The sequence below is a fragment of the Podarcis erhardii genome (assembly GCF_964252035.2).
Source record: "Podarcis erhardii genome assembly, chromosome: 14".
Taxonomy (NCBI): Eukaryota; Metazoa; Chordata; class Lepidosauria; order Squamata; family Lacertidae; genus Podarcis; species Podarcis erhardii.
Window position 1 is genome coordinate 30,183,437 of NC_138503.1, and position 25,657 is coordinate 30,209,093.

Below are 25,657 nucleotides of genomic sequence, written 5' to 3' on the forward strand. Positions count from 1 at the left end.
TTGAACAAGAGGTGCTTGATGCCTGGCAGGTATCGTGCCCCATCATGCCAGAGCCGGCACAGATTAGCAGGCCTGTCCCTTCTGCAGCACAAGACAGGAGCAGTGCCCCAGTCATGCCTGGGTATTAAGAAATGCAATTATGGAGCAGGCACTGCTTGAAGGGATTAGAGGGGGCAGTCTGATGCCAGTTGCTCCCTTGCCCTATTTTAATCCAGCCCCATTTATGGTCTGCCACACCTCTCGGCCTTACCCCTAGCCAGCCCAGCACACCTTTGGCTGGCTGCCAGCAATGGCATAGCATGGGGGAGCCACAGGGGCAGTTGCCCCCGGTGCAAAATTGTTAGGGGCACAAAATTTCAACACCCAGTGCTGCCTCAGTACAGCTGCGCACTTCCATTCCTGGGATCCCCTGAAAACAGCTTCTCCTTGCGAACCAGGAAGTGACCTCTCCAGATAATGGAACAACTCATCTTATTTCTACGGCTGTGATCTCATGGGGGATGTGGAAGCCGTTAGACACTTGAATGTGCATGCGTACTCCGTCCGTTTCCCTCCAACCCCACCACGCGGTCCCGGGTACTGGCAACTCATGCTACGTCACTGATTGTCAGATTTGCTGCAGTATTTGGATTCCACCTGAGGAAATGTTTGTTGGAACTCCCCATTCCTCCAAATCATTTCTGCCTGTTCTGGAGCTTCCAGGTACAGACATCCCCCCACATACACACACTTGTGCACGACCACGTATACACGTGGCACCAGGAAATAATTAAATGGTTGAATTCATACCCAGAAATGGAGGGAGAGAGCTGGCTCATGAGAAGCACCTCCCCAGAGCCCAAAAAGGGCTTCCGTGAGGGTGGAGATGAGGCTGGAGGCTCAACGGGGCTGTTTAGGCTGCTCAACTTCCCCTGCAGCAGCAGCTTTTCCATGCAGCCTCCAGCCAGACCCCGAGTTTCAATTCCAGTCGTGGATATTTTTGGTACTGTGGTTTTTTAAATCTGGATTGGAGAGGGAGCGGCAGAGAGGGCATTTAAAGGGTGTTTAGAGGCTGTTCCCCACTTACGTGATTTTTCGGGGTGGCAGAACGTAACCCCTGTGTAAGTTGGGAGTGGTCTGAAGTTGAAATCAGAACAGCAGCTGGTTGAGGAGCCTTGCCCCTTCACCCTCCCACCCACCCACTTGGTCTGATTCCAGCAACCATTCTCCCAGATCTGATCAGCATGTTGATGGGTTCCTCCACCCCAAATACAGGTGACAGCACTGTTTGCATATGTTCAAGGTCTCCCCAGTCTCCGAAGAAGCCTCCTTGGGGAACAGCTGCCTCTTTTAAGAAATTTATTGAGCGACTTACAGATAAACCCTCTCCCTCGCAAGTGCCCACATCTCTTCTGTGCTTCAACAGCGTTCCTCCACCTGGGAAGGAGTCCGTCCGTCCTGCTACAAGGAGTTCTGAGTCTCCACGCACCTCGGATGTTTCCGCATCCAAGTGCCAGTCTAGAATTCTGAACTTTGTGCTAGGAGCAATCAAGGAGTTTAGTAGTCCAGGCCCCTCATGGCTGCGATGCTGGTGGCCAAACGACGGGGAAAGCTTTTGGCTGTCTGCTTGTAGTCCTCAGGCTTGGTCTTCAGGAGAGCCACCATGTTCTGCAGAGCCTTGGAAGACTGGAGGCCCAAAGCATCCATCACGTTGGCCAGGTAATCTGCAAGGCCAAATGCCGGTCAGAGGGAAAAGAAAGAGGCCGGGCAGCCCCCTCCCCAACCCTGACAACCAGGCGTGAGATCTGTCAGGACCAGACATCAGCCTGATTCAAAGCCCTGATTTGTCCAAAGCAGCTGACAGCTGCACCCAGAGGAAGGGATGAGTCCCAACAAGGTGGCGCCCAAATCCTTGTCCTGGTGGAAATTCCCAGGGGATCTTCACTGACAGGCAGTGTTGTATAGTGGTTAGAGTGTTGGGCTAGGAACTGGAAGGCCAGGGTTCAAATCCCTGCTCAGTCATGAAACTGACTGGGTGACTTTGGGCCAGTCAGTGTCTCTCAGCCTGACCTAAGATAACCATGTATCCCACCTTGGAAGAATGGGATGGGATGTAAATAATGAAATGGAGGTTGCGAGGACAACCTCCTGGATCCTGGCCAGAGAGAAAGCACCAGCTCCCTTCTGTGGAGAGGCAACTGCCCTTACCGATGTCCGTGGCCAGCTGCTTGGTGGAGTGTGGGGTGAGCTCAGGGATCTGGAGAATGACCTCACAGTACGTCTGCATCGTGGCTCTGGCGAGGGAGCCCAGCCAGTAGTCGGCCATGTTGTCCAACTCAGGGAGGTCATCACCTGGGGGCAACAGGGTGGGGGGAGAGAGAAAGAAGCATGTCAATTGGAAGTCACCAGAACTGAGTTCCAGCACCTCTCAGGTGGGCGCCATTGCCATTCTAAGAGAACAAGGGAGGTGTTCATGGTGAGTGAAGTGTTCTATGGCCTGAAGGAGAGTGGCAGCCCTAGTCTCTAAGGAGGACACCAGCTGTCCCCAGCACCAGTTCCGCCACCCCTGCACTATCCTGCCCAGGAAGATTTGCAGCAGGGCCACCTCGGACTAGGGCTCCCCAGCTGGTCCTGTGAGGGGAAGGGGTCATAGCTCAGGGGAAGAGCACACATGCCTTGCACAAAGAAAGTCCCAGGTCCCAACCCCAATGGCATCTCCAAGTGGGGCTAAGAATGTCCCCTCTCCAAAGGAAACCCTGGATAACTGCTGCTCATGCAGATGACCTGATCTAGAAAGACCAACAGCATGATGGTTCCTCAGTTCCAGCATTTGCTCAGCTGAAGGCAATGTAAGGAAGAGGTAGAAGAGGAGAGAAACCCACTCCTGGCCTGCTGGGGCACCACCGAGCAGGCTGCCAGCTTTCAATCCACACACCCCATACCACAAGCAACCTGCAGGTTTTTAACTTTTGCCCAACCCTTCTTTCATCTCTCGCTCTTTCCAAAGGTTAGCAGAGTATGGCTCTGGAGAAGACCTCCAGCGGGAGGGAGGGAGGGAGACAAATCACTAAGAACAAGTTACAGACAGAGTCCACAAAGGCAATGCTTGGCATCCAGAAGGACCTGGACAGGATTTTGGAATCCAAACAGCAGCCTAAATTATAACCAGAAGTCTAGTGCCAGGGCAGACTGCCTTACACTGAGTCAGAAAATTGGCCCATCTAGCTCAGTATTGTCGACACTGATTGGCAGCAATGGCTCACCGGGGTATCAGGCAGGGGACATTCCCTGGGACCTGGGCGGTTTTGCATGCAAATCTGATGTTCTGCCATTGAGTTACTACAGCCTTCCCCAAAAGGGAAGATCCTGGGGCACCAGCAGCCCATTTGGCTTCAGGGAACATCTCAGGGAATGCTTCCAACCCTTCACACCAATAAGCCAGACCACAGTCCTCCCAGACAGATCTGGTCCACGGCGACTGCATGCCCTGAGACACACAGACAGCTGCCTTTGTACAAGGGGCTGAGCGCCAAGAGGGAATTAGAACATGGTGACCTGGGCCACGGCCAACACCGCCCCCCTTCCCAACCCATGGGTAACAAAGGCAAGATTAGTCATGCTCTGCTAATGTTTCCCCGGCAGAGACTCCTGGGCTGAGCCGTGCGGTGGGTGCCCCACTCCCTTCTCATCATCCCAGCACCCAATGCTCAAGAAGAAGTGAGGGGTGAAGAGGGGACCCTCGAGGCAACGATATCTCCCAAAGGAAGGCAAATCCTGATCCTGGCCAGGGTGAGGGAGTGATGTAGGATGACCCAGCTCCAGGCACAGCTGTCCAGCTCCCTACTAGAATAAGCCTGGAGAAGAGGAGAACTGAGAGGTGATGGGACAGCCACCTTCAAATATCCGAAGGGAATATCTGATGGAAGATGGAGCCAGCTTGTTTTCTCCCATGGCTTCAAATGGGAAAGAAGGATATTCCTACTAAACATTAGGAAGAACTTGTAACAGAGAAACGGATGACCTCAGAAAGTGGCAGGATCTCCTTTGTTGGAGGTTTTTTAACAAAGGTTGGGTGGCCACCTGTCAGGGATTCTTGAGCTGCAGTTCCTGTCTTGCAGGGGGCTGGCCTGGGTGGCCTTTGGGTTCCCTTTCAAGAATCCAGTTCTATGAATCTATCCCTGCCTGGCCTGACAACAGTCGACAACAGGATTCGTGGAGAGGTAATCCCGGACCATTCAAGCAAAGGAAAGAGCAGCACAGGCAGCTGTGGGAAATCCCAAGAGCAGCTCCCTTTCAAAACTTCGCCTTTCCCCACCTTGCTCTGGAGGAAAGGGCAGCTTCCCAGCATGCAATGCCAGCTCCAGAGCTGAGTCTTCCTGGGTCACAAACGGTTCCAGGTGGAGAGGCAGAGACATGATGTACTGGCCAATCTAGGAAGAAACAGAGGGCGCTCCATCGTCACACAGTCATTTATTTAAGAAGTTTACATACCGCTCTTTGTCAAAAAGGCTGGTTTACAACATAACAGCATAACAAACAACACAGGGTACATACATACCATAATATCCGTAAAGTACACACAAAAACACCTGCAAAATGCAAGTCTAAGAACCGAAGACTAAGTAATTATCTGCGCATTTCAGATACAACTATAAAGCACGATACATATTTAACAACAGCTGTAGTTGGTTTTTAAAAAAGTATTTCTGAATCAGGCCGGGGGGGGCGGGCATCCAGTACAGCCTCCTGCTCCCACAGTGGTCAACCAGACACCCCAACAGGAAGAAGCCTACAAGCAGGACTCCAGTGCAACAGCAGCACGCTGCATGCCCGCAACTCCCAGCAATGGGTTACACAGAGGCATCTTGCCTCTGATGCTAAATGTAGTAAGAACAGAAGATGAGCTGCTGGATCAGGCCAATGGCCCATCTAGTCTAGCCTCCTGGGCCAAACAGATGCTTGTGGAAAACCCAAATGCAGGATTCAAGCACAAGAGCACTCTCTCTGCTTCTGTGGTTTCCAGGAAATGGTTTTCAGAAGCACTGCTGCCTCTGGCTGTGGAGACAGAGCTCAGCCATTGTGTCTAGCAGCCATCAATAGCCTTCTCCTCCTGCATGAATTCGTCTAATCCTCTTTTAAAGTTGGTGGCCATCACTGCCTGCTGTGGGAGGGAGTTCCATAGTTCAACTATATGCTGTGTGAAAAAGGACTTTCTTTTGCCTGTCCTGAATCTTCCAACATTCACTAGATATCCATAGATCTCTAGTGTGAGGAGGAAGAAAAGCTTTTCTCTATGCCATACATCATTTTATAAACTTCCACCCCGTTGCCTCTTACTCGCCTTTTCTCCAGACTAAATGCCCCAGACGCTGCAGTCTTTCTTCATGGGGGAATGGCCCCATCATCCCCTTGATCATTTTGGTTGTGCTTTCCCTGAGCCTTCTCCAATTCTACAGTATTCTTTCTGAGGTGACACAACCAGCATTAGGGCAGGTCTTGTGTTGTCCTGCCTGCCTGTCAGTCTCCCATGCACACACACACACACACACACACGATCTTACGTTGCTGATGTATTCCAGGGGTGTGAGGCTGAAGTTGGGCAGCTCATCTGTCAGCATCTCCCCAGTGCCACTGGTGCTCCAGCTCTGGCGGGCAGCAAAGCAGAGAAAAAGGCAGCTGAAGCCACGCAGGCACCAAGAACAGCACCAGCATGATGGCTGGAGAGGGAGCCCACTGAGCAGGGAGGTTCTCCCTGAGATGCAGCAACATTCTTGGAAAGATTGCCCCACCCCCACCCCACCCCCTCCTAATCGCAGGAATCCCCACCCACCCTAAACCTAGAGGCACCCATTGGAGTTTCCCTCGCAAGGTGCTGCTCACCTCCATCTTGGAAACCAACAAGAGCTGCTGCTTGATGCGAAGGAAGACGGAGTCGAAGGCCAGCTGGTGGGCCTGCTGGTTGAGGCGCATGAGGGCAGAGCGCGAGGCTGACAGCAGGTTGTGGCTGGTCCCTTTCTCCTAGGGTGGGGAGTCAGGGAGTCAAGGCCGGAGGACACAGGACAGACTCCGCCCTACCAACACCACCAATTTTTTTTGTGAGTCTCATGCACCCTGAGGACCAGGGACCACTGGTCCATCTAGCTGAGTACTGTCAACACAGCAGCTCTCTGGGGTTTCAGGAAAGTCACCCCCCCCCCAAAAAAAAAAACACAACCCCAACCTGGAGATGCCCGGGATCAGGGTCCTTCTACAAGGAAGGCAGGTCCTTTAGCCACTGAGCTACAGTGGTCCTACCTTGAGCCAAGACTGAGCATCTGCTTTGCCTATGGAGCCTGAGCTCTGGAGCCCATCGTACAATGAAGCCTCTTCAGAAGGATTCTTGGTTCTCAAGCTTGCAGGGAGGGGTGGAGGGGGCTTGTTTGGGCAAAGGACAAGATGGCACCCTCCCCCAAGGCACATACAGAAGCCAATTGGACTGGCAGTTAAATTGGACTGCAATATGAGAGAAAGGACTCCAATATGAGAGGGCAGCTGGCTAGCATGGGTGGTACTGGGAAGGTGGCATGGCGCCTGGATGCTCACCACACCTCCACATCTGCCACTTGAGGCGGCTGCCTCACTCTGTCCCATCACAGGGACCCACCCCTCCCCTCCTTCCTGACACCATGGAGAACTGCTGGGTGCCAAGCAGGAGATGCTTGGCCAGGTGTGACTTGCTCAAAAGGCCCCACACTGTGTGGCCTAAGGCAGCCTCTTTTCCAGCTGCACTGAGAAGGGCCCTTTTTGGGGCCACCTGATGCTCCCTCCTTCACCACCATCCGTCATCAGTTGATGCAACCATCCTGGCTTCTCTCCACATCCCCGCGGGAAGAGTGCCCTGCCCTTTCCAAAGAAACAACTGAACAGCAAAAGAGAGGTCAACTGGGGCCAGCCAGGGCACGGCAGTCCTGGAAAGCAGAGCACACGGGGCTCTCGACACCCAGCAGGCACGTGGCAGGGCGAGTGACCTCAGCAGGGGCGTGCCCTGAGTGGCAAGAGATCCCAAGCCCCCGTGAGAAAATAAGCAAGGGGGCAGGAGCGCCGCAAAGAGGCCCCCGGAAAAGCAAAGAGGCTGCTGCAGGGAAGGAGCTGTAACCAGAGCTGCTTGTGTCCCCTCCCCTGGGACGAGTTGGGAATAGGCAGAGACCAAGGGCAGCCTGGGAAAGCGCCGGCAGGAAAGGAAGCCTCAAGGGTTCAGGGCTGCAGGCACACCATGTATTTATAGCACATCCTCCCCTTCCAAAAACAGAACCCTTGGGAGCTGTGGCTTGCTCCTCACATAAGAAGAGCCCTGCTAGGTGAGGTCAATGACCCGGCTAGCCCAGCCTCCTGTTCTCATAGCGGCCAGCCAGATGCCTGTGGGAAGTAGCACCCAGACACAAGAGCACACACACACTCCTCCTGTGATCTTCAGCAACTGGTATTCAGAAGCATTGCTGCCTCCAACTGTGGAGGCAGAGCCAAGCCATCGTGGCCAGTAGCCATCGATAGCCCTCTCCTCCATGAATGTGTCCCATCCTCTTTTAAAGCGGCCTGGGTCACTGCCATCGCTGCCTCCTGTGGCAGCAAGTTCCACAGTCTAACTCACAGAAGTATGGTTCCCTAAAAAAGTGCCCTGAAAAGCTACAGTTCCCAGGATTCTTTTTTTTTGGGGGGGTGTGCTTCAAATGCACTTTCAATGTATGGTGTGTGCGCACCCCCTGGTTCCAGACAACACATTCTCTCTCTGCATCTCCCCATCCACCCAAGTGTGGGGGACAGCTCAGAGCCAGGAGGAGCCCAGTCTGCCCCCTAAGTACAGAGCTCCGCCAGCAGCCAGCTGGAAGCCCCACCTTGAGCGTGTAGAGGGTCTCCAGCAGGGCAGCATACTCAGCAGGGCTCTCTTGCTGCAGGTAGTTGTGCTCCTGCCAGGGGTTCTTGAGGGGGCTCTGCTTCTCTGTGCTGGGGTCTTGGAGGCCGCTCAGGCTGCAGGGGCTGTAGGAGTCCGAGAGGTACTTCCCTGCGGCGGACAGGATCCTGCAAACGGCAGGAGGGAAATGGAGCTGAAGCCCCTCCATGGGGAAAAATCCTTCCCCCTCCCCAAGCCCAACACCACCACCCCCAACAGGTCAAGGTCCACCCAGACCTCCAGATCTTACATCCTGCACAGAATGTGTTGCATGACAAGACAACCGACAGCTGTCACAAGGTGACTGGCACCCTGCTCCCCCTGAAGCCCACCCAAACTTTGCACAGAAGACATCACCTGTTTGCCAGCTGCTGCTCAAAGTCTCCACACTGGCGCAAGAGCTCCCCACAGGTGGCGATGATCCTGGGGGAGAGGAAAAGCACCTGTGACATCACAGCATTCGTAAGCCGCCACCAGGCCCAATGGCAGGAGAGAGCAGACATTGTCAGAGCATCTGGTTGGTAAGAACAGGTGGGCCAGGCGATTCCCATCATGCAAACATCAGAAGACCCTGCATGGCCCAACTGTATCCTGTTCTCAAAGTGGCCAAAAGAGTGGACACACCGTTTCCTTCTCATGCTGTATCCAAGAGCACAGAGAGAACCTAGCCACTGTGGCCGGCAGCAGCTGTTTATATCTGTATCTCCCACTAATCTTTTAAAAGCCATTTCAGTTCGATGGCTGTCATTTGTCTGTACACAACTAGAAGCAGCTTGTTGGAGGGGGGAGAGTAGAGTTGCCCCCAAGAATCAGTGGATGGATTTTTTATTAAGTTCTGTCCAGTTACGGAGCTTGGAACGACTTTCCCTTTCCTCAGCAACATCTGCCTTGGCTCACAACCTTGAGCAACCTGTAGCCTTCAGCTCCACAAATGCAGCAGTGTAACTAGCCGCTTTGGTGCCTGGTGTGCGGCATGTGGGGACGAGGCGTGCAGCGTGGAGCCTCTTTGCTGCCTCCCCAGGGGGCCGAGGGAGAGGCAGTGGGCAGGCACAAGCCCCATGCTGCCGTTTCAGGCAGCACGGAGCCTGCAGGCGCCCAGGAGAGCCTCATGGCTTGGGCACACTGCAGGCCCTGAGGTAAGTGCTGGCCCCTGCGGTGTGGCGCTCAGTGTCAGCAGCATTTCGTTACGTTGTTGACTAAACTAAAAAGTTTCGTGAGCCCAATTTATTATTTTTATTATTTTTTAAAATAATTATTTAAAATAATTATTTAAATAAATAATTAAAATAATTAAAATAATTATTTAAAATAATTATTTAAAATAATTATTATTATTTAAAATAATTATTAAAATAATTATTATTTTTTTATTATTTTTTAAAACTCATTTTTTGTCACTTTGCCTCCCCCTCAGTAAGCCCACCCAGGGCTGCCCACACACCCCTCCTCCACCACTGCACAAATGCCTTTTGCAATGCACCTGGCTCTCTCCATGTGGCGTGTGCTGAACCATTCAGGTTATTAGGGGGGAGCTGGGGTTAGTGGGTTGGTACTGCAGAGGAGGGGGGCTCAGCGTTATGTTTAAATCTGCTCCCAGCTTGCGTGAAACCACAGCTACAGGTACACCATACATTTAAAATATGTTCTCCCCCTGCCCTGCAAGAATCCTAGGAACTGTAGTTTACCCATACCAGAGCTACAATTTCCAGCACCCTTGATGAACCTTCCAGCTACCCCACTCTCACCGGATTGCGTTCTGGAAAGCGGTCCAGTCTTCTTGGAAGAGCGAATCGGAAGGGATGTCCTCCAACTGGCACTTCTTCCTGATTGACTGGAGGGCATTGCTGAAGTCAGAGGTGTATCTGCAGAAAGACCCAGAAGTTCAAGATGCACGGAATACCATGCCAGTTTATGATCTTTGATGGCAGGGTCACATTACTGGTATGTTTCTAATTCTTCATGTGTTTTTAATCCTTGCATATACGTTGCTTTGAGAAGACAACTAAGAAATCTACATCACCACCACACAGGGTGAGAGCTGAGCACCAGCCCTCCAGGCAGGGCAGCCATCACAAGAGAGGGAAAGCTGGGTAGCCAGGGCAGCAAGAAGCTACATCCCCCAACCCAAATAACCAGGCTTGCATCTTCTCTGTGCTAAAACTCCCCCACCCCTCCAAAAAGCAAAACTCTGTGGCTTTCATATATTGCCCAGTGTGAGCAGAACAACACAGACACATTGGATTGCATCCAGCTAAGTTCTGCCCTGAGTGGAGCTCAGTTAGTCACGTCTATCAAGTTCAATGGGTCTACTCTTAAGCATGAGCAATGCTGGAATACAACCCACTGTTTTGGAGGCATCTGTTATTCTCCTTGTCACAGGAAGCAGCCAGGAACTATGTTGGGAGATTTGAACAATCAAACCCCCAGCAACCCTGTGGTTTTGGGGAATCTGAATCCTTTGCTCACAACCACATTTGGGGATGCATGGGTGGACTGGCACTCACTTCCAGAGAATGACAAAATCCAGCTGCCTTTGCCAATGGCAGGGAAAGTTTCAAACATCCATCAAAGGAAGGAAGGAAGGAAGGAAGGAAGGAAGGGAGGGAGGGAGGGAGGGAGGGAGGGAGGGAGGGAGGAAATAACAGCTGACTTGCTAGCCAGCTCCCTGGGACTCACTTGCTGAAAAGGGCTCGCAGGGCCTTGAGGAGGCCTCCTACCCCCAAGCCGTCCGTCAGCTTGAGGCAATTGTCCACAGCCTCCAAGGCCAACCTGAAGAGCTTGTTCACGGAGTGGCTGAGTTCCTGCACGCAGTCGATGACCTCCCCGTGCTCCTGCACAACCACAGGACATAAGTCATACCAAGAGACAGAGAGGGGGGTACACCTCCCTCAAGAAGGAACATCATCCCACCGGATACTAAAGAGACAAGAAATCAAAGCAAATGTTTCCATTCGGACCCAGAAGCATCCACCATTCCTCAACGCATCCAGCAAAAATGAAAAAGCCCTCAGCATTTAAAAAGAGCTGGAGGGGGAAAGGTTCATCTCTGCCATCACTCACCTGGCAGTTTAGGTAGGAGTGGACCTAAGTAGCTTGGCAGGTGTTTTCACAAGATAAACACCCTCCAAAGGCAGCAGAGCGCCTCAGCGGTGCAAATACCCCCAAGGAAAAGTTCAGGGAGCAAAAACAGCCAGAGGCTTCAGCCGTCAGTGCAAGGGGTGACTCAGAAGCCCTGGCCTACAGGAATGGTGGGTGAGCTTCTTCAAAAGCCTTCCTGGACTGGAGTAATGAGGGGGCTCAGAGGCCCTCCTGCTTCAGAACCTAAGAAGAACCTGCAGGATCAGACCTATGGCTCATTTGGTCCAGCATCCTGTTTTCAGAGTGGCCAACCAGACGCCTATGGAAACCAGAAAGCAGAACTTGAGTACAAGAGCCCTCTCTCCTTCTGTGGCTTCCAGCAACTGGTATTCAGAAGCATTGCTGCCTCCAACTGTGGTGGCAGAGCACAGCCATCATGGCTAGGAGCCATCGATAGTCTTCTTGTCCTCTGTGAATCCTCTTTCAGAGCCATCCAAGTTGGTGGCACTTGTAGGAGAGAGTTCCATAGTTTAACTATGCACTGCCTGAAGAAGGACACTTTTTCCATCCCGAATCTTCCAATGTTCACTTTGTACATCACAGGGTGGGCTTAGATGGCACCTCCCTTATGAGGGTGCATCTGTGCATTCAGCTGGTCAAACCAGCCTTCCCCTCCTGGCATTGTGGGCTGCAATTCCCACCCATCAGTTTCAATGACTCTTGGAACTGCACATTTTGTTGTTGTTAGAAAAGTGGGACACACACACACACACACACACACACACACACACACACTCCTCACAGACAGGAGGGTCAGCCAATGTGGTGCCCTCCACAGGATGCTGGACCTCCAGCCATCATCCCTGCCTCCTGGCCATGTTGGTTGCTGGGGCTGGGAGCTCAATGCTCCTGGAGGGTCCCTTGGGGTCAACAGGCAGGCAGGCAGGCAGGCAGGCAGGCAGGCAGGCAGGCAGGGCTCCCTTACCAAGGGGACAGCGCTCAACTGGATGAGGAGGTTCTCTTCCTCCAGGGCTCCATACTGCAACTGGAAGAGCTTGTAGGGACCATAGACAGCTTCCACCAGCTCTGTCACCTTCACCAAGTTGCATTCCCCTAAAAGCTCAAAGAAAGAGCATCACAGCACTTGTCCCCAATGCTTTTCCTCCCACCATAAAAGTCCCAGGACAGGTCCTAAAAAACCGCACCCTTTAATCCACTATAGGCATTTTCATGCACTCCCTGCCCCCTCCCCCCGTTAGACCCCAAAAGAGGCCCCCTCCCTCCCTCCCCCAGCTCTTTCTGGGTCCTACACTGGCTCCCACCGCATGCCTTGCTGAAGCTCCCCACTCTTCCCCCCAGTCTTCATCGACTCCTTTGTCCTGGGGAGGGGTGGGTTAGGGTGCTTTGGCATCTTCCTGGCACAGTCCAGTGTACCCCAATTTTTCCCTCTCCTGAAAAGGCCTACGCAAGCAGGACAGGCAGAAGGACACTGTCCTGGCACAGAAGGAAACTGCATTTTTCACTGCACACGTTTTATTTTATGATGGTGACGTGATGTCAGCTGCCTTGTAGGGCCCTAAAATGCTGCAAATCAAACAAACTGAACACCCAGCTTGGGAAGGGTGCCCCGGGGTGAGAGGGAAATAAAAGGCATCCACGTGCTCTTGGCGCTGTGTTTTCAGCCTTCCTTGACTAGAAGTCTTCAGTGAGTTCCTCACAGACACCAGGACAGGTTGCTGCTGCTGCCAGCCAGAGCTGGGATAATGGAGATGCAGCATCTAAGTCTGAGAGGGAGAAAGGCCTGGCCTGCCCACTGCCGGCATGTGGCTCCCAGAAGATTGCCCAGGACAGACTGAGTACCTTGGGCTGAAGGAGGTTCCCCACCTCAGACCCAAGAGCAAGTGAACCCAGGCCGGCAGCTCAAGAGGAGGTTCAAAGGCTGCCTCCCCCCCCCTCCCACCATGCGGCTGGGTGGGAACAAAGCAGCCGCCTGTTCCAGGAGGGTGCTGGGATGCTACGAGAGTTTGTCGAAAGCAACAAGTGCGAAGATGTATTTACTCAAGGTAGTATCAGAACTGTTCGGCTTCAGCAAACACTTTAAGAACTGTGTCAACACCGCTCAAGTTAGTTAAACAAAGTTTGGTACAAATGTTATGTAACCGATAAATGGCATCAATGCAATGCTAACAAATTGCATTCCGGCAAGAATATATATAAATATATCCCGTGCACAGAAAGGAAAAAAAGGAAGGGGAGACGAGAACAAAGATGTTATAAGAAAGAAAGAAAAACTTTCCACTTTCCCACTCTGTATCACTTTACTTCTTTATAATTTGAATTCTTCCTTTAATATTAAAATTTTTAAACAACAAAATAAAAAGGGAGAGGAAAAAAAGCAATGTGCTTAGAGGACTTGCACAGAGATGGATCGGGACAACACGCAAGCAGGCATGGCCCAAGAGGGCACTTACTCAAAACGGGCAACATGGCGACCTCCAGGCCGCGAGCAAAGTAGACCGTGGCATCGTACAGCCCCAGGAGGCGGCTCAGCCTGCTTTCAGGGCCAGCGCGCTCCATGGCAGTGCTGAGGCAGACGGGGATGGAGGGGACCAGGGCGCTGAGCACCTGGATCAGCAAGACAACCACAACTTGGTGGGGGTTCTTGAAAACCTGCAGGAGGAAGGGGAAGCAGGGGATGAGACCAGAGGCTGCAGTCGGTGGACCTGTCTGTAAACGAACACTGGAAGCTTCCTTAAGACAGTCAGACCAGTGGTCCATTGAGCTCAGTGTTGTCTGCACAGACTGGCAGCAGCAGCAGCAGCTCGCCAGGATTTCAGGCAGGGGCCTCTCTTTCAGAGCTCTACCAGGAAATGCCATTGGGGGTTGAACCTGGCACCTGAACCTGCAAAGCCTTGAATGACACCCCCTATGGCTGGAGGCATCCTGCAGGCTGACCCATGTGGGTGAAAACTTGCCTGTTTCAAAAAGCTAGAAAAGGAAACCCACCCTGAAGGGTCCGTCAGCTACAAGGACATGCCGACCCAGAGCTGGTCTGAAAGGCTGGCAGACTCACCAGGCGCTGTTAAAAAGATGGGAGGGAGGGGTGCTGATGGCAGCTGTGAGACACATGCAGTTCCCCAACCAACAGCCTCTCTCTGGACAATCATTTTATAGATTCCTGCACTCCATGGGGAGCACACAAGCACAACACTTTCCACAGCCAAAGGGATGAAATATTATCCTACATATTTGCACATCCGGCCAGTTCAGAAGCGACTTGGGGTCCATAGCAGCATCTTCTCGCTCTCTCTCTCTCTCACACAAACACACACACACAGACACAAGTTTTTCTCTTTCTCTCTCCCAGAGCTACAATTCCCAGAGTTCCCTGGGAAGAGGGGTCGACCATTAACCACACTGGGAACTGTAGCTCCGGGAGGGGGAAAGGGGCCTCCTAACAACTCTCAGCTACCTTACCAAACTACAGCTCCCAGAGTTCTTTGGGGAAGCTACAGCTGTTTCAAGTAGTCAAATTGTGCTTCAGGTGTATGGTGCCGACACAGCCCATGATTATCACAACCCGGAGAGGGGTGGGTTGAGAACTCCCTCTGGGCTCCTTGCTATAAAGAGGCCTCCAACATACAAGAGATATACATCAGCTTTCTCCTTCATGGGTGATAGGTCAGCTCCAGTGGCCTAATCTGATGAAGTTGGCAGCAGCCTTCTGAAACTCCAGCCACAATAAACTAGCTGAGCCTCCAAGATATCGCAAGGACCCTTGGTATTATGCTACAGGTGCTGCTGCTGCAAACGATTCCCTTCAGGGACTGCACCTGCCTTGTTGCTACAGGCACAAGCCTCCCACAGTATGGGCATTTATTCTCCCCAGAGATAAGAATAGCCCGGTGGCTGGACCAGGCCAATGGCCCATATCTAGTCCTGCATTTATTCATTCAGCCATTTATGTATTTATTTCGTAAAATGTATATGCCGGGTGATTGTTAAAAAAAAAAAAATAATCTCAAAGGATAAAACGATTAAATTGTCAATTAAGATAAAAATTAAGATAAAAAGCGAAAATAACAGTAGACTAAAAGCAGATGAACTTTCTAAAACACCCAAGAACGTTTTCAGCAGGCACCAAAAATATTGCAGTGAAAGCTCCTGCCTGATGTCACTAGGCAAGGCGTTCCAAAGTTGTAGGTGCAGCCATACTAAAAGATTGAGTTCTGACAAATGAGGAACAGGTATGATGTGGCATCTGTAACAGGGCCAGTTCCACCAATCAAAGTTTAACAGGTTTGTTAAAAAAAGCTATGGTTTAAACAAAGCATCACATGGAAACCAATGTATGCAACCTGTGAGAAATATGGAGGGGGCTCCAGAAGAACAATCTGAAGCATGACGAGAGGTCACTGCAGCCTCCTATTCTCCCTAATTTATACTCTGCTTCTCAGCCTGCTTTAGCTCCCAGGGAAGCAGAAAGCTACAATTAAGTGCTAGCAGCACTTAAATACACATGAGAGCCAGTGTGGTGCAGTGGTTAGAGTGTCGGACAGGGGCCTAGGAGACCAGGGTTCAAATCCCACCACTTGGCCATGAAGCTCACTGGGCAAACTTGGGCCAGTCACTGCCTCTCAGTCTAGCCTACCTCACAGGGTTGTTGTGAGGATAAAATGGGGTGAGGGAGATCTATGTACAGCACTTTGAGCTCCTTGGGATAAAAAGAAGGGATATAAATACCATAAATAAATTAGTGCCCCCTCTCCTGCCCCCACTCAATTTTAGACATATGCAGAACTGCCCACACTGTGTAATTCATCTGGTCCTGTTTGTCATAGAGAAGGATGAGGAGCTGTGGAGAAACGCCAGACAGAATCCCCTACTGAGGAGCCTTCCTCAGAGACTCCTTTCACCATTGCAAGGCTCCGCAGCCACGAGCGTCAGAAACCTGCATTTTAAAAATATATATCTGAGCGAACATACACACAGAGGATGCCACCAGGATGCCAGCATCCACTTCACACGCCAAAATCCCAGACCTGCCCAATGCAATTACGGAAACACAGGAAAAACACCAGCGGAATCTTTTTGTAGAACCGGGCTCGAAACCGATGGCTGCAACAGCCCATTTGTATTCAAGGCCTCCTTCGTTATCAAGATGAAAATGCTCAAAAATTTGCAAGGGAACTCTCCTTCGAACTAAAATCCAGCCAAGCTACACGAGCTGGTTGGGAAAACCCTGGAGGGGATATGCCAGACCATAAACAGAGTGCGCATTTTGCAACTGCTCAGCTGAGCGACTCGGCTACATTTCAAAGAGATGGAGGAGATAGAGCAGCTTCAGAAGCAGCTGCACTCCAAGACCAGACCTACCCCCAACCCCTACCACCCTGGTTTGTGGCCAACTCTTCCACCTCCCTGCCTGGCCCAGCCCCTCCTCAGCCAGCCAGCCCCATGGCCATACCTGCATGGCCCACTGCAGCTGAGAGTGCCACGTCCCCAGAAGACCATCGTAGAGCTCCGTTAGCTGCCGGTCCAAGGGGAGAGGAGACTGGCACAGATCCTGCCACACGGCCACCAGCTGCACCTGAGGGTGAGAATACACGTCAGGGTCGCATTTGCACAAGAGATTGCTTCTATGGCGCCTCTGCTTGGTGATGTGTAATAAGTGGCACCATATGGATTCAATAATTGGGTTTTGTTCTTCCAGAATGACATTGAGAACAAGAGAGCAGCTTTTTATGATTCTATAACCTGCACCCCAAGAGCAGCGGACTGACTTCAAGATTGCCTTTGAGCAAAGCAGATGTTATGGTTAAGAGTGTCAGGACTGGGAGACCAGGGTTTGAATCCCCACCCAGCCGTGAAGCTCACTGAGTGATCTTGATCTGGTCACTGCTTCTCAGCATGCCCTACCTCACAGGGTTGGTGTGGGGATTAAATGGGGAGGAAGAGAAGTATGCATGCCCCCTTGAGCTCCTTGGACGAAAGGCTGGATGGAAATGTAATAAACACGAAGTAAACGAAGCTCATCCTTCCATCTGATGAGCTGTGGGCAGCAGGATGCCAGACATGGATCAGAGTTCAAGCCCCGGCTCAATTTACAGGGTGGCCTTGGGTCTAAGCTGCTTAACAGGGCTGTTGTGTAGACCAAATAAGACAGGGCCACACACCAACCTGAGGATGCTTAAGTGGAAATCCAATAAAACAGCAACTGCTGCAGGGACCACCATTCAAATAAAGAAGCTTGAGGCTAGCATTACACATGTGGCCCCCAAAACACTTGGACCAGGGAGCATTCCTGGAGCCAGCTGCCACTCTGGGCAAATCACATACACCCAAGCACAAAACGATGTCAGAAGAGGCCCTGGATCCCTTGTCAATTTAATTAAAACTGGTATGTTACTGGGAACCAGGGATGAAACCAACACTACTCAGTCCAGCCCCAGCCCGGCTGCTGAACTGGCTGTGTCCCAGGGAAGGGCAGCCCAGAAAGAGGATTATTTGCCACCCTGCCACCCAGAATGTACACCTTCCCACTGCCAAGAGAGTTGCATAACTCTCACCCAGTGGCGATGGGAATCTGGCGTCACAAAGGAAGGGGCAGGAAAGGCTCTTGGAAGGCACACAAGCGGGGGGGGGGGAGGGAGAGAGACTGGGTGGAGGGGGAGAAGAGGGTATATAAGTGCCACCCTTGCCTGCCCCCTGCTGTTTCTCCAAACTGTTGCTTGTGCAGTTTTAGCACTAAAAACAGAAGGGCAGGAAAGAGCACCTGGAAAAAAGAGGTGCAAAGAGGCGATGGGAATTTGGGCAAGCCAGGATTGCGACAGGGGCTGGCACCATCCTGATTTTCCCTTGCCACAAGGAAACAGGATTTTGTGTGTCATGGGCAGTAGCAGAGCAGGGAACCAGCAGATCTGACCTATGGGGGGTCCAATCCAACAGGGCTTGTGGTGGATGCCATGTGAATTAGCAAGAGGTGCCATGACGCTGTACAAGACATTAGTCAGAGCAGACCCACAGAAATTAGGGTGCATTAACCTCAGGGTGTCTACTCTGAGCAGATCTTAGCTGGATACAACCCTCAGCAACCAAAATGCCATAAGTGGACCTGGGCGCTGATAGTACAGGAAAAGCACCCCCTGTCACCACCGTCACCACCCCATTTTGTGATCTGCCATCTCCCCAAAGCTGGCCAAGCAACAGGGCAGACGGTGCTCAGGCCTGCAAGAGCAAAAGGAGGGATCTGTCTTCCTCATTCCACCCAGAGGAAGGCAGTTGGGGTTCAATCCACAGCAACTTGTGTGTTTCAGTGGGAGGAAGGGAGTACCTTGTGGCACTTGTAGTAGTAAGCCAGCAGCTGCGGCATCCGGTCGATTTCAGTGAAGACTTTGACGAACAGGCGGGCCTGATCTAATAAAAGGCAAAAGAGCTTCGGTCAGCCAGTTTTGGGTGGCAGGTGGAGAGACAGAGAGGTCAGCCTCTTGCCCAGGCAGAGCTCAGATCAAGCGGGAAGCACAGAATTCTTTGCCTAATCCTCTTTTAAAGTCCAAGTTGTTGGCAGCAGCAGCAGCAGCAGCAGCAGCAACCCTTTTCATTTCCTAAAGTCCCCCCAAAACTTGTAGGTGCAAATTAGAGCAGAGCATTGCTTCACAAATGCTGTCCATAGACAACCCAGCCCCCCTCCCCTCCCCTCCCTCCCGCACATGTGTGGGTTTGTATATTAGGGGTGGGCAAGTGGACAGGTAACCTCTGGGCCAAACATAAAAGCAGGAAATGCTGTGCTGGATCAGGAGGGAAAGAAGCTCAACCTCTCTCTCACAGGGCCAGGCAAAAGCCTCATGTTCAGTACAAGGGTGCCCCCTCCTGGTGGCTCCCTAAAAGAGCTCCAAATGATCCAGTTGTGATTGGAGAGTTTGCCAAGGATCCGCAGTGGATTACTACAGTTCTTTAAGAACTTGAGTCTAAAGGATTTCTCCCAGGAAGGAAACAATTTAAAAGATCAAACCTGAACAACCGTCACAACCCACTAACAAACCACCTGCTACACAATTCCTGGGGCAGCTTTGTGGCACAAGGAGCATCTCTACTCCTTGGCCAGAGGACAGCATAACATGTGGCACAACAGTGTAGGATGGTCCATGTTTTCATATCAAGTGGGCTCCAAGAGTACTTTGACACAGAGTCCCTGGGGCCCCACACTGCCTTGTCACATCCGATGGGGGAACGAGGTCAAAATCTGACACCCAGCCCTCCCATTGCCTTCCCAAAGCCAGCTAAGCAAGGTGCCGGATTTTCAGAAGGAGGCGCAAGGTTCTGGCAGGGTCCTGGAGCCCTTCCACCTCCTTCCCAAAGCTGGGGAAAGCACTAACTAGGCTTTGGGAAGAAGGCCTAGTTGGACCACCCTGGTAGTATCAGACTAGGACCTGGGAGATCAGGGTTCGAATCCCCACTCAGCCATGAATTTCACTGGGTCATCTTGGGCTGATCATTGCCTCTCAGCCTATCCTACTTCACAGGGTTGTTGTAGGGATTACATGAGGATGGGGACAGCCACTTTGAGCTCCTTGGAGGAAAGGGGTTATATAAATGAATAATAGGACCAAAGGCCACAGACTCACCAACAGACTGAGCGTTGAAGGCAGCCACGATCTGGGGGCTGGCCAGGGCCTCCAGCCGGTTTTTGAGCGCTTCCAGATGCACACACTTTTCCGAATAGTCTGGTGTGTCCACCAGGACTGCCAGGCTGCTTTGCATGCTGGTCAGCTTGGCTGAAATCACAGACACGTCCTGGACCCAGAAAAGAACACCACCATTTGGTCATTGGAATTGCCCAGCGAGCACATGTTTTGCACATCCCACCCACACCCGCAAGGCACACTTCTGTTCCCCTTTCATATGAAGTGAAGGACAACCTCAACAGCTCATTTTGCTCAGGGCAGGGGGGAGGTGGAATCCGAAAAATAGATGGTGTCCATTTAAAAAGAAATAACCTTGCACAGTTCCAGCTTAAGAAGCCAAAGAGGATAACCAGCCAGCAGCAGCAACAGAATTGGAGCAGAGTTCCAAACTCAACAAACCATGAGATTCTTCTGCCATGTCAGCATCTTACACAAGTCAGTAGCAGAGAAGCAGAAAAAGTGCACAGGCTGCAGAGACAACCCAGACAAACGCCCAGCAGTCTCCTTCAATGGCTTTTAAAAAAAAACAAAAACCTGTTCCCCAGGCAGCGACTCAAAGATCTCTCTTGCTCTCTAGCTGACCAGTGCCTGGTTGAAGGCTATCAACCCCAATGGCTCTTCTTTGCCTCTGGTCTGAGGCTGCAATACCAGATGCTGGAAGCCACAGGAGGGGAGAGGGTTCTTGTGCTCAAATCCTGATTGCTGGGTTCACACAGGCATCTGGCTGGCCACTGTGAGAAAAGGATGCTGGACTAGATGGGCCATTAGCCTGATCCAGCCACACCTGGGGCTGATGGGAACTGTAGTCCAAAACATCTGTACTGCAAGAGGTTGGCAAAGGCTGACATCTAGAGGTGAGATGCACTTTGCAGCCGTGTGAGAATATACACATACCTGTGTTTTAAACGTCTCCTCGATGTCAGCACTGAGGGTGCTCCACTTGTCTGCCTCCTGGAGAGAGTCGGCGGCCAGCTGCATCCTGGATTTCACATGATCCAGTTTGACCAAAACCTGGAAAAGAGGCAGAAAGAGCCGCAAAAGATGACAGCGAAACCTGCCTTGTGTCGCATCTTAATTTTGCAAGTGACAGTTGGTTGGTTTTTGTGTTTTTCATTTTAATGATAAAGGCACTCCCTGTGAGTTAGCCATTTCTGTTGGGCTGTTTCTAAATAACTAATGAATGTTGAAAACATATCCAACTAGAAACAGAGAAATTTGGCTCCATAACAAAGCACAACTCTGGGATTTGGGGGGGGGGTGTTCCATCTACCATTAAAGAATGTAAGGAGAGCCCCACCAGGAAAGACAAGGGGGTGGGAAGCAACCTGTATAGTGCAGCATCCTGTTCCCCAGAGTGAGACAACCGGACATCCTTAAGAAGCTCTCAAGCAGGGCACTAGAGGCAAAGAGTCTCGCAATGTCTGCTCCTCAGAGGCATGGCTGCCAGTGAACCCGAGGCAGTTTGAGGGCTTTTAAAAGGGGTTAACAAATTCACTGAGGAGCAAAAGGCTATCAGTGGCTACTAGCCACAATGGCTTTGATTTTACTTCCACTGTTGGAGACAGTAATGCTTCCGAATGTCAGCTGCTGCAAACAGCACACAGGGAGAATTCTGTTGCATTAATGTCATGCATGTGAGCTGCTTCCCTTTGGGGCATCTGGTTGGCCACTGCAAAGACAGAATGCTGGACTAGATGGGCCCCCTTCAGGGAGGCTCCTCTGCTCTTCTCATCTTTTCAGTGCTTTGCTATACTGTACTGTACATACCAACGTGGCAGCCAGAACCAGCAACTGCCATGAGCAGAGTCGAGGTGGGGAAACATCTGTGGCCCTCCTGATGTTCTTGGACTCCAGCTCCCACCAGCCCCAGCCAGCTTAGCCAATGGTGAGGGCTGATGATGGGAGTCAAAGAGCAACAATAGCCGGAGGGCTGCCGGTTCCCCGCGCCGGGCTGACCCCTTCCACGCTTGTGCCTCTTGCAGCCAGCCTGCAGCTACTCCAGGAAAAGGACAGCCCACCTGGCCATGCCAGAGGATCAAGTACCTGCATCGACTGGGCTGTATCCTGCTCCAGCTTCTTAATATCTTCCCTCACCAGGACCATTTGCTCCTTCAGGAAGGTTGCCTCCTGCTTCAAGGCCTCCATCTCCCGGAGAACTCTGGGCATGCTCTGGAGCGCCTGGTGGCTTGTCTCTGCAGAATGGGAAAGACAACCATCAATGATTCAGTGGCTTGGTGTAAGAAAGGAGAAGAGATTCCTTATTGAGAGTCCAGAAGCAGGGCAAAAAAAGAGGAATTATATCCCCAGAGGACGGGGTACTGGGGAGAGAAGAGGAATCACCAAGTGGGCAAAGCAGGGATGGGGACATTGCAATTCAACACAGCACTGAAGGCTAGAAATACAAGGATATGAACAGCAACTTTAAATTCTGACTTCTCAGATCCCCCATTTCTGAGCATCCAGAACAACCTTGCAGCCTCACTTCCGACCTGTTCATCAGCTTTCTGGAATAACATGTCTCTTCCGGCTAAACTGGCACGCCACACTTCTCTCACCCACTGCTGTTATAGTCAGCATCTTCAGCACAACCAGTTAGAACACATTGTGTCTTTCCATGACATCACAGAAGCTCAGCCATTGGCTGGGAAGGCTTCTGCACTCTCACCAAGTCACTTAAAGAAGCTCACTATGTCACATTGCAGACCAATTTTCCCTAACCTACGGTTCTCAAGCTGTTTTGCATTGTAACTCCCATTAGTTAGCACAGCTGTGTGATGCTGGGGGGCTGATAGGTGAACAGCTGTGCTGGACTGGGCCGATGAGAACTTTAGTCTCCAAAAGCTAGAAGGCACCAGGATGGGTTGGCTGGCTCATTATTTGTGAGTCACAACATCTGCTTCTACTGTGGCTGCTATGCAGGATGTCACAGGAAAAACTTCTCAAAGACTCAGCTCATTCTACTCTCCAACAAAAAGACTTTGCATTTTTAAATTTTAAAGTCAACCAAGCTGCTTTCCTCTTCTGCAGTGTGAGTGGCCTCAGTGTGAAGCTTCAAAGAATCCCTCAGCTTTTTTCTCTCCTGTTTTCATCAGTTTTCCACCTCATCTAAAAACACACAGCAAATTGAAAAATTGCTACCTTTGAGTATTGCAATAGGGGTCAACGGTCACAAAACCAGGCTCCAGTAAATCCACTTGCCAAGTTAATTATGGAATCAGGGAAATAGAAAGAAAAGAGCATGTAAAAGGATAAAAAAGGAAGATGGAACGCCTCTCTCCTTTCCTTTGATAAGCTTTCTACTTCTGACCAGCAATTTAAATGGTAAAACATCTTTGCAAGATAGTTTGTTATTTCAAATTAAAGCTAAAGGCTGCATTTCAGGAAATCCTTTGTGGAAGAAATGCTCAATGTGTTGAACTCATCCACATTTAATCAAAAGCAAGCTCTGAGTTCAGTGGAGCTTACTTATAGGATTTCAGGCTAAGCAGCAGAGTGTGGTTGGGAACAATTGTAAGCTAGGTGGGGGTCTATAGTTAGAATACAGCAGATCTTTCTCCCATCTACCCTCTCCCCCCATTTTAAATAGGGACATTTAAGCCATTGTTTTATTCCCACAGAAGTGTTAAAACTCTAACATGAATTTTGGGTTTTCTCACAAGAACAAAGTAGTACAGTGGTACCTTGGGTTAAGTACTTAATTCGTTCCGAAGGTCCGTACTTAACCTGAAACTGTTCTTAACCTGAAGCACCACTTTAGCTAATGGGGCCTCCTGCTGCTGCTGCGCCACCAGAGCATGATTTCTGTTCTCATCCTGAAGCAAAATTCTTGACCTGAAGCACTATTTCTGGGTTAGCGGAGTCTGTAACCTGAAGCATATGTAACCTGAAGCGTATGTAACCCGAAGTACCACTGTATGTTTGTAATGGTTTGATTAGATCACGTATTATAGAGGACATAAATCACCAAAGAGGAGTTTACATGCCAAAAATTTGGTCCTTTCATTGAAGAAAACCCTAATGTAGATTTCCAAATCCCAAAGACAGAGATATCTAGTGATCCAAGTTGGGGGAAAAACACATTTGAGAAGCAGACCAGCCTATGAAAGCTTGTGTCACCAAAAAATTTATTCTTTATTGAGGTGCCACAGAACTGCTAAAGAAACTAGCCATTTTCCCTACATTCTTTTGCAATAAAATTTCTTAAAATAAGCATCTCACTGGCCAGCTTCCACACTTTGTGGCTGCACCAGAAACGGCAATGTAAAAGTGTTTTATTATTTTAACTAACTTGTTTAAACAACTGCACTGGAATGGGACAGTCTTTACATTTTGAAAAGGTGAAAAACTTGTCAACAGCTATAGAACAAATTTCAGATTAAAGGTTTTCTTTTAAGTCAACCTATGTAAAGTCTGTTGCATAATTTAATCAGTCGATATCCATGCTGACAAATTCATACAATATTACTGTGCTGTCAAGGTGAGATTGGACTTCACAGCTGGCTTGCAGAAACTAATGTTTAGCTACTAAGTTTAGCTACTAAGTTCCTGCCCTGGAACCCTAAGTTGAGCCTCCTTAAGTTGCTATTACCTTCCACAGCATTGTTGACCTCTTGGATAAAGAGCTGCAATTTCATCACCACCGTGTTTGCATGGGCATCCAGTTTGCCCGGGGCCTCCTGTTGGACTGCTCGGAAGACCCCGTTCACCCAGGCCTTCACCTCAAAATCATCAGCCAGGAACTTGGAAAAATCCATGCTGTCTTCCACCCTCTCCCCTTGCGTGGGAGCAAATTAGCAGTGCCTGGAAGGATACAAGACGGACAGATGTGAACAAGGACAGGGTTGCAGCAGCTCAGTGGCAGAGCACCTGCCTGACATGCAGTTTCAATCCCCACTAGTGGCATCTCCAAGAAGCGCTGAGAAAAGTCTCCTGCCAGAAGCCCTGGAGAGCAGATGCTGCCAGTCAGGGTAGACTAGGAGGTTGGCTGACTTTCACAGGTCACAGGTGTGAATAAGTAATCAATTCAGAGTTCTGGCAAGAGTAGCCTCTCTGTCAGCTAGCAGTCAGAGTGGATTGGAAGGACACAGGGAGACAGAGGGAGAGCTTGGTGCAGTGGTTAGAGTGTTGGACTATAACTAGTTGGGCTGTGAAGCTCACTGGATGACCTCAGGCTAAAGGCCACCTCTCAGCCTAGCCTGGCCCACAGGGTTGTTGTAAGCAGAAAAGGGGGAAGAAAAACATGTATGCTGCTGTCAAACTTCTTGAAGGAAGGCTCAGGATACAAATGAAATACAGAAGTATGCCATACTGATTAGAGACTTAGTCTAGGACTTGGGAAACCAGGGTTTGCATCCCCACTCGGCGATCTTGGGCTATTCACTGCCTCTGAGCCTAGCCTACGTCACAGGGTTGTTGTGGGGGCAGAATGAGGTAGGCCACCTTGAGCTCCTTGGAGAAAAAGGTAGGATAGAAATGCAATGAAATAAAGATGTGAGATGAGGAGGAGAGGGCAAGACCATGCCACTGCCGTCCTTAAATATAGTATTACATTTATGCAGAGAGAATATTCCCTAATCCACACTTATCTATACAGAGAGAAAGGGGTGGGTGTCAGTGAGAGCGAAGGGAGAAAAGACGTGACTTACTCTTGAAGGAGATAAAGGGTGCTGCCTCTGCCCCTCCCCGCGCCCCTATGTGCCCCTAACCCCGACTTCCTCATCAGGAAATAAGAGGCGTTCAGCACAAATTTCCTTTCCCCCCCCCCTCGCCCGCCCCAGTGCTCTGCCTCTAGGGCTTGGCCCTGAGAGATAGACTGCCCCTGTCCATGGCGGGTCCACTGTCTCACCTGCCCGCCCGGAGCCCACCTGCGCGCACGCGCACAGACCCGTCTATCTCCGTCACTCTTCAGCCCAGTGGGCCGCCATCTTGACAACGGGCCTGGGTTGGCTGAAGCTCCGCCCCCCGCGGCTTCACGTCGGGCCCCGCCCTT

At 50.9% G+C, this 25,657-nt stretch overlaps 1 protein-coding gene across 1 annotated transcript; it reads right to left on the bottom strand.

Annotated features, from left to right (window-relative positions):
* Positions 1 to 1,324: 1,324 nt before the first annotated feature.
* On the bottom strand, positions 1,325 to 25,632 carry COG7 (component of oligomeric golgi complex 7). The gene is made up of 18 exons (XM_081840547.1): positions 25,514 to 25,632; positions 24,257 to 24,468; positions 21,712 to 21,860; positions 20,563 to 20,679; positions 19,609 to 19,777; positions 18,318 to 18,400; positions 16,452 to 16,574; positions 13,456 to 13,654; positions 11,970 to 12,097; positions 10,583 to 10,737; positions 9,652 to 9,768; positions 8,264 to 8,329; positions 7,851 to 8,034; positions 5,860 to 5,997; positions 5,541 to 5,624; positions 4,295 to 4,409; positions 2,188 to 2,331; positions 1,325 to 1,703 (listed from the first exon to the last, which is right to left on the bottom strand). Exons 2-18 carry the CDS (start codon positions 24,420 to 24,422, stop codon positions 1,537 to 1,539), a joined length of 2,304 nt encoding a protein of 767 aa, XP_081696673.1. The 5' UTR covers positions 24,423 to 24,468; positions 25,514 to 25,632; the 3' UTR covers positions 1,325 to 1,536.
* Between the last annotated feature and the right edge of the window lie 25 nt (positions 25,633 to 25,657).